Below are 12,630 nucleotides of genomic sequence, written 5' to 3'. Positions count from 1 at the left end.
AAGGTCAGGAATTGTTATCTTTCTTTTAATTTTTTTTTTTTTTTTTTTTTTTACTGTTTCACTTCATTACTGCTGTGTATGTGCTCCATGTTCTCTTTATGGAACTTGGATATCAGTGATCATTTTCCTACTCATTCTGCTCAACATGAAAATTTTTCAGATCTCTCTGCCAATTCACTAATTATCTTTTCAACTAAAGGTAATCTGCTTATTAACCTGTTCATTTTGTATCACTGTCAATGAGTGTGATTTTCCATTTCTATATTTTTCTTCTCTAAATATTTGTTCTTTTTTAAAAAGTGTCTTGTTTTTCCCCCATGCTTCCATTGCCTTTTATATCTTTAAAAATATGTATTTTATTGTAGGGCATGGCTATAGGGTTAAGCCTCGGACTGACCTGTTGGCAAAGTCACAAACAAGTCCCAGCTTAGAGGGCACAGTCCTCTTAGCATAATTAGACTTGACCTTATGATGCTCCCTAGATCTTATCTGGGAAGCTAATGGGCTGAGGGAGGTGCAGCAAGTGCTGCCAAAACAAGTGAAAACTCACAAGAACAGTGTAACTTTGGTAACCACTACCTTGTTTACCTCTGGCTATAAAATAAAGGCTCAGCTTGCCTCTGGATCTCTCTCTGTGGCCTCAGCCGGGCACAGGAAGATCCACCTAGACCCAGCTTATTCTCTTTTTCATTTTCTCCATTCTTCTCTGCCCTCACTCAGGCTTTTGAACCCTCGGCTGAGCTGGCTCAGCACATTTTATAATCTCTTTCTAAAAATCTGTTATATGAAATACTTTGATGTTTGCTGGTCTGCTTACTCTTGGTTATTCTAGGGCTATTTCCCTTTTAATTTTTTCAATTAAAAGCTCATGCTTGGCCCTAGCCAGTTTGACTGAGTGGATAGAGTGTCGGTCTGGACCAAAGGGTCCTGGTTTGATTCCAGTGGGGGGGTAAGGGGGGCAGGGGTACATACCTCGGTTACAGGCTCCCCTGCTGCCTGGGCCCAGGTTGGGGCGCATGCAGGAGGCAACCAATCAATGTGTTTCTCTCTCACTGATATTTCTGTCTTTCCCTCTCTTTTCCACTCTCCCTAAAAATCAATGGAAAAATATCCTCGAGGGAGGATTAAAAAAAAAAAAAAAAAAGCTCATGTTTGGAGTCATTTCATCGGTAGACTTCTGAGTGAGCGAGGTTAAGAATATGTTCTTCCAAAAAGATTTTGTTTTTGCTTCTGCCAAGCACTACAAGGTATTACTAGGGGAGTATCATTTTTTTTTATTTTAATTATTAGGTTAGATCAGGCAGGTGGTATAAACCCAAACTCAAAAGTCTATGATTACAAATTCTCAGGAGAGACATTTTTTCCTAAGAGCCCACCTAAAACAACACTTCTCTTCCCCTTTTGCTAGTGGGTGAATTTTTCACAATCCACATATTGTTTTACTGAGAATGTATTTATTTGAAGGTCCTGGCTTTATTCAGACATGGCCTCACTTTTAACTCCTGCTCTTCTATAGGCCTTAAGACTTGGCCCTACTTTTAGATCTTAATCTCCTTGATTAGTGAGACTAATCCCAACCCCCAACATCATTCTATAGCCAAACCATCAGATATTATGTACTACTTTATTTTCAGTTTCTTTTTTTTTAATATTTTTATTGATTTCAGAGAGGAAGAGAGAGGGAAAGAGAGATAGAAACATCAATTGATTGGCTGCGTCCTGCACACCCCGCACTGGGGATCGAGCCCGAAACCCAGGCATATGCCCTTGACCGGAATCAAACCCGCGACCCTTGAGTCCACAGGCTGACGCTCTATCCACTGAGCCAAGCTAGCTAGGGCCTTTCTTATTTTTAATCCCTTGAATTTCCCTTACTTTCTCTACAATTTGAGAATTAAGATATAGGTCTTTTGTAGAAGAAGATTTTTAATTTTTAATTTAAGATTTATAAAGAAATTTTTAAAATCCTGTAAAAAAATACAATTCCCTTCTTAAAATAACATTATTAATTTCTCGCTTAAGTTTGGTATTACACTTTCACAAGAAATAAAAGTATTTAAAGTGCAAAAAATTTTAATATAGTTTATAATAAAACACTTCCAAATGTCACATGAATATAAGTGGGAAACATTTGTTATTTTATTTTATTTTTTTATTTTTATTTATTTATTTTATTTTTTTATTGCTTAAAGTATTACAAAGGGTATTACATATGTGTCCATTTTATCCCCCCGCCCTAGACAGTCACCTAGCCTCCCCTATCCCCCAGTGTCTTATGTCCATTGGTTATGCTTATATGCATGCATACAAGTCCTTTAGTTGATCTCTTACCCCCCTACCTCCTGCCCCCCAACCCTCCCCGGCCTTCCCGCTGCAGTTTGACAATCTGTTTGAGGCAGCTCTGCTTCTGTATCTATTATTGTTCAAAAGTTTATAATGGTCTCTATTATCCATGAATGAGTGAGATCATGTGGTATTTTTCCTTCATTGACTGGCTTATTTCACTTGGCATAATGCTCTCCAGTTAACATTTGTTATTTTAAAAGGACAAGAAAGACCATAATCAGCATCTAGTGACTTACAAATACTAAATCTTCATTTCTGATTTTGTGAAACACCATTTGGTTCACATTATTATGTCTCTGTAATGTTGGTGAGGTTGGTACATCAGAAACACTATTTGTTCTAAAGACGAGAAGGTTTGATTTATCTGTAAAAGAAAAAAAAGAAATAATGAAAACATATATAACCAAAACATGCTGAGGACATAAAGTTCTCCAAGAGGGTAAAATAAAATATGTTCTAAATATAAGAAATGCTTAATAACTTTGACTGTTCATTTTTTTCTATAGAAAATTATTTTATCAGTTTATTCACTGAACTTTAATGTACCTTAACCAGTTATTTCAAATATTCAAAATTATTCACTTCCATAACTCAATTTTCAGGAATTTTAATAATTTTTAATAATCATTGTTTCACAAGATTTCCAACCTTACTATTTTTATTTTAAAAGTATAAGAAATTATAGTGTTTACTTAGAACCACATATGAGAATTTGGTAGTGAGGTCTTTCACTTCAATTAATAAATGATTGATTTATATCAAGCATTATTATTTTTAATATCATTTTAGAATTATAGAACTTCATGTCACTTCTAGAAAACCCAAACCAAACTGAACAAACCTATTTGAGGATATATTTATAAAGAAGGAGGCAAAAGTAATCTGTTTATGGAGCTGTTGCTTTCATCTTTCTTTTTAAATCAATATACTAAAGCTATCACTCACTATATACACAAGCCATGACCCGTATTTTTAAAATAACTAGAAAATTATTTTACCTTTTGGCTTTGGAGGACAGCATTTTGTAAACTGGAAAATTATATTGTCTGAGCGAACAGTTTCCATCTGGTAGCAATTCAAAAGATCTTTAAGATTATTGAAGTTCTTCTTAGTTCCACTGAGGTTGTATTCTCCATTCTCATTTTTTGTAATCAAACAGTGCTTATATTCAATGACATTATCACGCTATATAAGTTTAATTATAAAGAGAGAGAGGGAAAATCACAATGGACATCATAGTGATTACTATTACAAAATGGATTTCACAAAACTAACCAACAAAATATTTAGACATTTGAATCATGAATCCTAGTATAGTATCAGAGTAGGGTAATAGAGGTGCTTGATTCCTCAAAAAGAACTATATTATATAAGGCTAAAGAAATGGCTTAACAGTTGACTTTATTTTTTAAAAAGCAATGATAATTAACAATAATAATACCATCCTTAACAGTTTTCCATCACTTATAAGATAAAGTCTATAACCAATTTAGAGTATAAGGTGTTCCTTGAGCAGGATTCTGCCTCCATCTCCAATCTCAACTTCTGCCAATTACAAAATACAGCCTATGTTCCGGCTATATTGTGACTCAAGAAATTCCAAGCAAGTGCCATGCTATTTCATGATAACTGTACATGCTCTCTCTCTACCTATGAGTGTACATGTTTTCTTTCTGAGCAATGGACTTTTATTCATTCCTAAAACTTAGTTCACATACCACTTCCTGTGAGGTCCTCCCTATAACTCTCACCACATTCCACAAGCAAAGGTCATTCCCATTCCACTGTGCCACTACTGTATTTGTGTAATTGTCTCCAATATGGGAATGTTAATATTTTTCAGTTTTTCAATGTCTGTCTTATGTGCTTGTTCATTAACAAGCTTATTCATTCATCTATTTTTTGAGTGGCTTCTTAATAAGCATATTCAACCTATTTAGGACCATTTGTATAAACTCAACTAAATACTTCAAGGTCTATCTCAAATCCTTCCTACTCCAAAAGATCTTTAACTGTATTTTCTGTTGTTGTCTATGCCTATACTATATAATAAAGAGCTAATATGATAATTAGACCGAACAGAACGATCATTGGGACATCCTTCAGGACGACCGTCCGGAGGACCTTTGGGACGAAGCCAGGGCTGCAAGGGGCTGTGAGGGCCGGCCAGGGCTGCAAGGGCCTGTGAGGGCCGGCCAAGGCTGCGAGGGGCTGTGAGGGCCTGCAAGGGCCGGCCAAGGCTGCAGGGCTGTGAGGGCCAGCCAAGGCTGCGAGGGGCTGTGAGGGCCGGCCAAGGCTGTGAGGGGGCTGCCAAGGCTGGCTGAGGCTGCAAGGGGCTCCCAGGGCTGAGCCCCTTGCACAAATTTTGTGCATCAGGCCTCTAGTACTGAATAATTACAATGCTCAATTTAGTAAATTTTTTGTATTCTTTCTTCTTTTTTCCCAAAAGACAAACTTCTTGAAACAGGGCTATGTAACATACACTCCCTAATACATAACAATATATTCATTTTGATTTGATAATTGAATATAATGAGCTACTATAATTTCAGTGAGAAAATATTGTGAAATTAGGATAGAGCATTTTACAATACTAAAGTTGTAGAGTAACCTACCTTCTGTTTTTATGGACAATAAATCCACTCTGCATATACTAAATATAACAACTGTATTTTATAAAACTTAAAATAACTGAATAACAAAATCCTTACTTTCTATATTTTAAAAAAACAAGATAAATTTTGGAAGCTAATATAAAGTTTTTCAAGATTTATACCATGAAACTGCCTTATAAGTGATACTATCTTTTTAGATAATTTTGGATTGTAAACAATCTTACATGGCATACAAATAATCTGCATTAAGAGTGAGGTTTCACCGTTAGAGCATCGTCCTGATATGCCAAGACTGCAAGTTCAGTCCCTGGTCAGGGCACATACAAGAATCAACCAATGTTGCATATAAAAGTGGAACAAGTTGATATTTCTCTCTCTTTAAAATCAATCAATAAGTAAATAATTTTAAAATGTTTTTAAAAAATGAGGTTTCATTGTAGTTTTAAGCTTAAAACATACATTGTAGATTGTCATTCTTAATATTGAAAGAGGTTAGCCCTGGCTGGGTGGCTCAGTTGACTGGAGCATTTTACATCAAAAGGTTGCAGGTTTGATTCCCGGTCAGGGCACACACCTAGGTTGCAGGTTCAACCCCGGTGGGGCGAGTAAGGGAGGCAACCAATGAATGTTTCTCTCTCACATCGATGTTTCTCTCTATCTCTCTCTCTCTAGTCAATACAAAACATCCTCAAGTAAGGATTTTTTAAAAATAAAAAAACCCACCACTAGCTAAAAGTTCAGTAATGTTTGTTTCTTTGTTATAACCTTATTTTACTCTAATCTTATAACCATTACTAGTAAAAGGAAAGTTTACTTCTGATTTATTGTGTTCTATATGTTTTGGTAAAGATTTCCATCTTTCTGAAAAAAGAGACTTTAAGAGAACTGATGCAGTATGACACCCTTGTGACACCCAAACACCAAAAAATAAAGTAAAATAAATTCTACATTAAAAGACAGAAGGACATTATAAATCATTTTATATTTTTATATAAATCCTAGGAATTATAATTTATTATACATGCAGGATTCCTGGGGTAAATTAAATATTATTATGCTAGCTATATCCAGAGCTATAATTCAGAGTATTAAAAAGGAAATATATATGGTACCTAAACATGAAGGGGAAATTATATAGACTAAATAAAGATGTTACTGTTAATGAATGTGACATACTAACCTCGACAGCAAAAGTCAAAAAATATTTATTAAACTCCTTAGGACTGCATCGAAGTACATAAAGTCCAGTCTGATTACCTGCTTTCTTCAGTTTACTTATGGCAAAATCCATTCTAAACATAAAGAAGTAATGTGAATGATAACATAGCAAGATATCATCTAAAAGATCAAAAGTCAAATCTAAAACTCAGAATTTTTAGAAGTCTCCTCTACTTTGTAAGTTTATCAATAATCTTGTAAGGAAAAATATTAAGTTCAAACCAATTCAAGGGACAATTATATTGCTTTAAAAACAAATCAACAGCATTAGAGGACACACAAAATCACAAAGAACAACTCATTTATTTGAATTTTCTGCCTTCTGATTGCAAACTTAGTATTTTAAAAACAATACTCTCATAAACACTTATGTCTCTTCTACCATAGCAATTTCTAATATAAAAATTTATGTGCATTATTTTAATACTTAATATAATCCAAAGTCTACTAGAAGACCAATTGCAAGTAACAAAGACTACTGATTTTTAAAATCTGCTATATGCTTTATCGAAGCTGCACATCTTGAAAGAAAAATCAAAATGTAATTTACATGAAAGCAAGAATCATCTATCACTATCTCGTAACACACCTAGGCAACTCAAATTATACAAATAAGAAGTATTGTAGATTGAGATACAGGTAATAAATTATATCCTAAATAATTCTAATTATTATTTATATCTTATTGCAAATAGACTTTTATTACAAAAAAACTTCAGTTAAGTTCTTTTTTTCTAAACTCCTAAACCAGTGATGGCGAACCTATGACACGTGTGTCAGAGGTGACACGCGAACTCATTTTTTTGGTTGATTTTTCTTTGTTAAATGGCATTTAAATATATAAAATAAATATCAAAAATATAAGTCTTTGTTTTACTATGGTTGCAAATATCAAAAAATTTCTGTATGTGACACGGCACCAGAGTTAAGTTAGGGTTTTTCAAAATGCTGACATGCCAAGCTCAAAAGGTTCACCATCACTGTCCTAAACCTATGTACATCACTCTGTTGTATAAAACCTTTTTTGTAAATATTTCATTTACTATTTAAAAAATTTACTTCTAGCTCTAGCAGGTTTGGCTCAGTGGATAGAACGTTGGCCCGCAGACTAAAGGGTCTCAGGTTCAATTCTGGCCAAGGGCACATACATACCTTGGTTGCAGGCTCAATCCCCAGCCCTAGTCAGGGCACGTACGGGAGGCAACCAATGATGTGTCTCTCTCACATCTCTCTCTCTCTCCCTCCCTCTCTCTCTTTCTCTCTCTCTCTTTCTCTCAAAATCAATGGAAAAATATCCTCAGGTGAAAATTAACAACAACAAAAATTTACTTTTAAACTATGTTTTACTTACGAAATTGGGCCATGACAATTGCTTTGTATATTTTCAAGCACCACTGGAGATGCTACTTCTTTACAGAGGTAATGATGTGCATCTGCAGTTAATCTATAATATCCATCAATTAATGACACAAAAGACAAAGCCTCCTTTAATGAACTAAGTTCAATTTCCTAAGCAGAGAAAAGAAAAGTATCATTTAAAAAGTCAACTGCATGCTACATATTGAAAATTCTCTTTGCTCCATGTTGTTAGATTAATTCTCCTAAATTTTTTTCCACATTGCTCAAATGTCTTTTATGGCCCAATTTGAATTATAAATTATTCTAATATTTAAGACGCTCTTAAACATAAGCTTATTATGCTTTTCCAGTTATCATTCACTCTACATCCATAATTTTACTATATTTTCCAGTATCCCCATTAGAAAAATGCCAGTTATCTCAATTAGAAATCTATCTAATCCAATATAAGTTGGTATTAATTAGAAATAATGATTTGTTTTTACATACCAAATATACACTGCTAAGTTAAAGTACTTATGCTAAAAACTAAAATGTATACAATATAAACTTAAATCATATATAGTCTACTAGGGAGTAGGTGCACACTATTAATTCATATTTTTATCTAAGAACAGGAAAGCTTGCTGACTAAAATGAGTTGCAAGTTAATTATAATTTTGGTAATATAAACCTGAACTGGCCAGAGAGGTACATACAGATACTTAAGTTAAATAATCAAATAACACTAATATGACATTTAAGCCAGGAAGTTAAGAAATATCGGAGCTGAAAACAGAGCCACATAAATAAGACATTTAAAAGCAGGGTATAAAATAATGTATTTCTTTTTCATAGAGGAGGGGCATATAATAGAAACAGATTTTCTTACCGACCCTGGGAAACTGAAGCACATGTTACAAGAAGAACAAGCCCGGGAGATAAGGTATCCCAGCGACCAGATCAAGGACAGAACGTATCTGAAGGGAGGCAGCATTCGGGGCTAATCTTTACAAGAACAAGGAAAAAAGGCAGTCCCTGGGAACTCACTAACTGAAGATTTTCCCCACCCACTAATCCTACAGAAGAGTTCTTTTGAAATGAAAGGTCAGAGAGCAGGATATTCAGGATGACCTGCTGCTTTCTCAATACTGCCAGCATTATTGGAATAAACGCTTATTAGTATATATTGATTCAATCTTGTCTCTGCTTAATTTGGATCAAGTAGTGACAGTTGGCCTTGGACCCATTTAGTGTCTAGTTACATTTCATTTCAATTAAAATAAGTGGGATTTCTGAAGATATTTAATAAAAGAGAAAGGGTTAAATCTTTTATAATCAATCATGTCTTACAGCTTGGGCAGGCTGATCTGGGATTGGTTTACATTTTGCTATATAAATTCCTGGTAGTATTGTTTTGATTTCTTTCTCTCCTTTAATTAGGCAGTATGACTGGTATTATTCACATATCCATAGGTTAAAAAAAAAAAAAAAGATGATAATCAGGAATAAGAACTACAACAGGGCCCTTGCCAATTTGGCTCAGAGTGGATAGAGCATCAGTTTGCTGACCAAAGGGGCCCGGGTTCAATTCCAGTCAAGGGCATGTACCTCGGTTGCAGGTACCTCAGTTGCAGGCTCCTCCCTGGCCCCAGCCCTGGTCAGGGCTCATGCAGGAGGCAACCAATTGATGTGTTTCTCTCACATCAATGTTTCTCTCTGTCTTCCCCTCTCTTTCCCTCTCTCCCTAAAAATCAATGGAAAAATATCCTCGGGTGAGGATTAACAAAACAAACAAACAAACAAAAGAAAAACAGGGAACTAGTGCAACCCAGAGTAGGAAGAAAAAGTAGCTAATGCTTTACTAATCATAAAAATGAATGAAAAACACATTAATGTACAAGAAACTCCATCGGAAGATAGTTTTGGTAGTGACACAAAAAGCTAGATGTAATAAAAAAGCTTACTAAACTGATATTTAGAGCTATATTTAAAACTATTAATAAAAATTTCTACAAGATACCTTGGATATTAAAATAAATACTTCTAAAAACTGTATAACATAACCATTATTTAGTTATAAAGCAAACTTACCAGGTTTTTACCATCTTGCTTATGGATAGTTACAATTCTGCTTTCATTTGAGCCTTCTTGGCTTGCCTGCTTAATACTGACATCAATAATATCGGGAAAGTCACAATATAACTGTAAATCCTATAATTAAGAGTATTTGAAATTAAAAACAGAATCTATGGAGCCATTTTAAAATAAGACTTATGATATAACATTCACTAACAAATTCTTTAAGATAAAAAAGTATTGATAGCAATAAGTAAGTATTAAATGGGATTCTCTCCCCCAATATTCACCCTAGACTACACTGTATCTTGCTTTGACTTAAAAATGAGAGCATTAAAGGGTGCCAGAAATCTTAAGTGTGCTCTAGTACTCTTCAATCCAATCAACAGTAATAGCAATTGCCAGAAAATTAAAAGTTTACCACAGAATGAAGACTAGAATATTTTAAAATCTCTAATAATAATCTAACAACAGATAAGAACAAACTTAAACTTATAATACAATCCTAAGACATACTAAATTATTTAACCATACTTCATCATAAAATTAATTAAAATTAACCTTTTCTAGGATATTAAGTTTTATGATTATGCCTCCTATATCAATAATAGTAAAAGAAAAAATATTTTTTAAAAATAGTAAAAGAAATAAAGAGGCAAAAATACCTTAAAAATAACTTTATGCCATTTCTGAAGCTATAAGAATACCATTACTAATTTTGTCATAAAGAATTAAATAAAAAACATTTGAGAACAATCAGAAAAGATCTATAGATATAACCTCTACACTTACACTTCTATCAATGGGAGAAGAAAAGTACAAGGCCATGTTTCAAATGACTAAAATTACTTTACTTCTACTGCCATTCTACTTAAATTAACAAAGAATGAGAACATATCATTAAGAATTACCTGTTCTGTCAGTGTTTCACTTTCTTTATGTTTCCCTCTTGACCACTGAATTCCACCGTTTCCAGTTATTATAATGGTTGCAAAAATCTCCTCACCTGAAGGACCTCTTCCAGGTTCTTTTACTTCAAATTGCTCTGTGTAGAAGGCAGACTGAAGAGTTTCCAGATTTATAAGATACTTAAGTTTCAAGTTTTTGGCAGTGGCTTTGCAATGGCTGAATTGCTCAATAAATCTGCGAAATCGGTACCTTATTCGCTTTCTTGTCAAAATATGATAGTCTTGGATCTTTGCTCGAATACATTTTGGTAAGAATGTCTTATAGCTAGGCATAAAGAACACACACAGTGAAACAAAACATTTGGAATATAAATCTAAAACAAAAGTAAAAGAGAACTTACCACCTTTTTCCATGATAAGTGCTATAAGAACACAAGTGGAGAAAGATGACATAGTTACCACTGAAAAGAAGTAAGAAATGGTGGACCTTGAAAATGACTTCAAGTTTTCTCACTGCACAGAATATAGTCAGTAATGTATAGTTGGATAAACATTTTTATAGGCTAGCTTCAATAAATCCTAATAATTCTTTTGCAATCAAACAATTTCATTTGGAGTCTTTTGTACTACTTCCTTCTCTATGTAAAATATCCTAAAGAAAGTGGATAACTTATTTCCCTCCTGCTCAAATATCTGACAAATAATTAACACTTTATTTCTGCAAAAACAACTATATTAAATTTCCATGCCTTTCACATATGCCAATCCTTCTTCCCATCACCCAGCCCCTAAAAGTTTAGCTCTTACTCATTGTACAAGTCTCAGTTCAAGCATCATCAAATCCAGGAAACCTTTGGAACCTCTAGATGCAGCCTGATTTGTCTGACAGTATTCTGTGCACTGCTCCATAACATCATTTATCACTCTATACTGTACTTGAGTATACACAGCCGGTGATGGAATAGCTAATGCTAACAGCTTATTATTACACTTTAGGAATTATTTTGAGCTGTTAAACAGCCATCATTAAAATTTAAGTTATAAAAACTTACAACTGAATAAAATATATTAAAATATAGATAATAAGTACTCAAAACATATTACTTCCTAATTATTTTACATTAAAATTTTTATTTTATATTTTACTACTATCTATGCTTTTGAGATTATGAATGTCTATCATATATGAGTGGTGAAAAGGGTTTGCTACTGCTCATCTCTTCCCAATTCAGTGGTATCAAGTTGATACCTTGAGATTGGCTGTGAAGGGAGTATCCATGGATATCAGCAAAAATTACAAACCAGACCTTTCTTGCCACCTCACCAAGAACAGGTTGTTAAACATTTACCAATTTACCACTTCCTACTCCCTACTCCCCTCACCCACCCAACCCCAACACACACACTCTCCACTGTAAGTCCCTGGAGGAACTCTCTGTTTTGTAAACAGCCAGCGCTGCTGGAGAAAGTTATCTGACAGGGTACATGTGCTGCATCGTAAATTCATAGTCACCTATCCTATCGAATAAAGAGGGAATATGCTAATTGAGTCACACCCTCACAAAGATGGCGGTGCCCACAGCCAATAAAGAGGGAATATGCTAATTGACTATCATGCCCTCAAAGGCGGCAGCGCCCACAGTCACAAGATGGTGGCGCACAGTCTCCTCAGCCCCCCAGCCACCCAGGGCCAGCCCGAGGCACAGGCAAGCCTCAGATGGTGGCTGCCCAGCTGATGCCCGAGGTGCAGACAAGCCTCAGATGGCAGCTGCCCAGCCGCCCAGGGCTGGCCCAATTAGGGATTGACATACAAAATATTAAGTATCACCCAGCCGGTGTGGCTCAGTGGTTGAGCATTGAACCAGGAAGTCACAGTTTGATTCCAGGTCAGGGCACATGCCCAGGTTGCAGGCTCAATCCCCAACAGGGGGCATGTGGGAGGCAGCCAATCAATGATTCTCCCTCATCATTGATATTTCTATCTCTCCCTCTTTCTCTCTGAAAACAATAAAAAAAAAAATTAAGTATCACCCTGGCCAGTATGCTTAGTGGTTAGAGCGTTGGCCTGTGCACCAAAGGGTAGAGGGTTTGTTTCCCCATCAAGGGCACATACCTGGGTTGCAGGT

The 12,630-nt window shown here is 35.0% G+C and overlaps 1 protein-coding gene across 16 annotated transcripts in view; it reads right to left on the bottom strand.

Annotated features, from left to right (window-relative positions):
- Nucleotides 1–12,630, bottom strand: part of JAK2 (Janus kinase 2) — a 103,865-nt gene that overhangs the window by 37,893 nt on the left and 53,342 nt on the right. For 15 of the 16 annotated variants that reach the window (XM_036331048.1, XM_036331052.1, XM_036331050.1 and 12 more), the window contains 6 exons: nucleotides 10,508–10,829; nucleotides 9,612–9,731; nucleotides 7,531–7,688; nucleotides 6,142–6,253; nucleotides 3,345–3,531; nucleotides 2,583–2,710 (listed from right to left, as the gene is read on the bottom strand). In XM_036331048.1, coding sequence (XP_036186941.1) covers nucleotides 2,583–2,710; nucleotides 3,345–3,531; nucleotides 6,142–6,253; nucleotides 7,531–7,688; nucleotides 9,612–9,731; nucleotides 10,508–10,829 — 1,027 coding nt within the window. The remainder of the gene's footprint in view (nucleotides 1–2,582; nucleotides 2,711–3,344; nucleotides 3,532–6,141; nucleotides 6,254–7,530; nucleotides 7,689–9,611; nucleotides 9,732–10,507; nucleotides 10,830–12,630) is intronic. The other variant, XM_036331061.1, reaches the window with a different exon arrangement.

Source organism: Myotis myotis, unplaced genomic scaffold (assembly GCF_014108235.1).
Source record: "Myotis myotis isolate mMyoMyo1 unplaced genomic scaffold, mMyoMyo1.p scaffold_m19_p_12, whole genome shotgun sequence".
Taxonomy (NCBI): Eukaryota; Metazoa; Chordata; class Mammalia; order Chiroptera; family Vespertilionidae; genus Myotis; species Myotis myotis.
The sequence above is the reverse complement of the archived record's forward strand: the minus strand, read 5'-3'. Positions and strand labels throughout refer to the sequence as shown.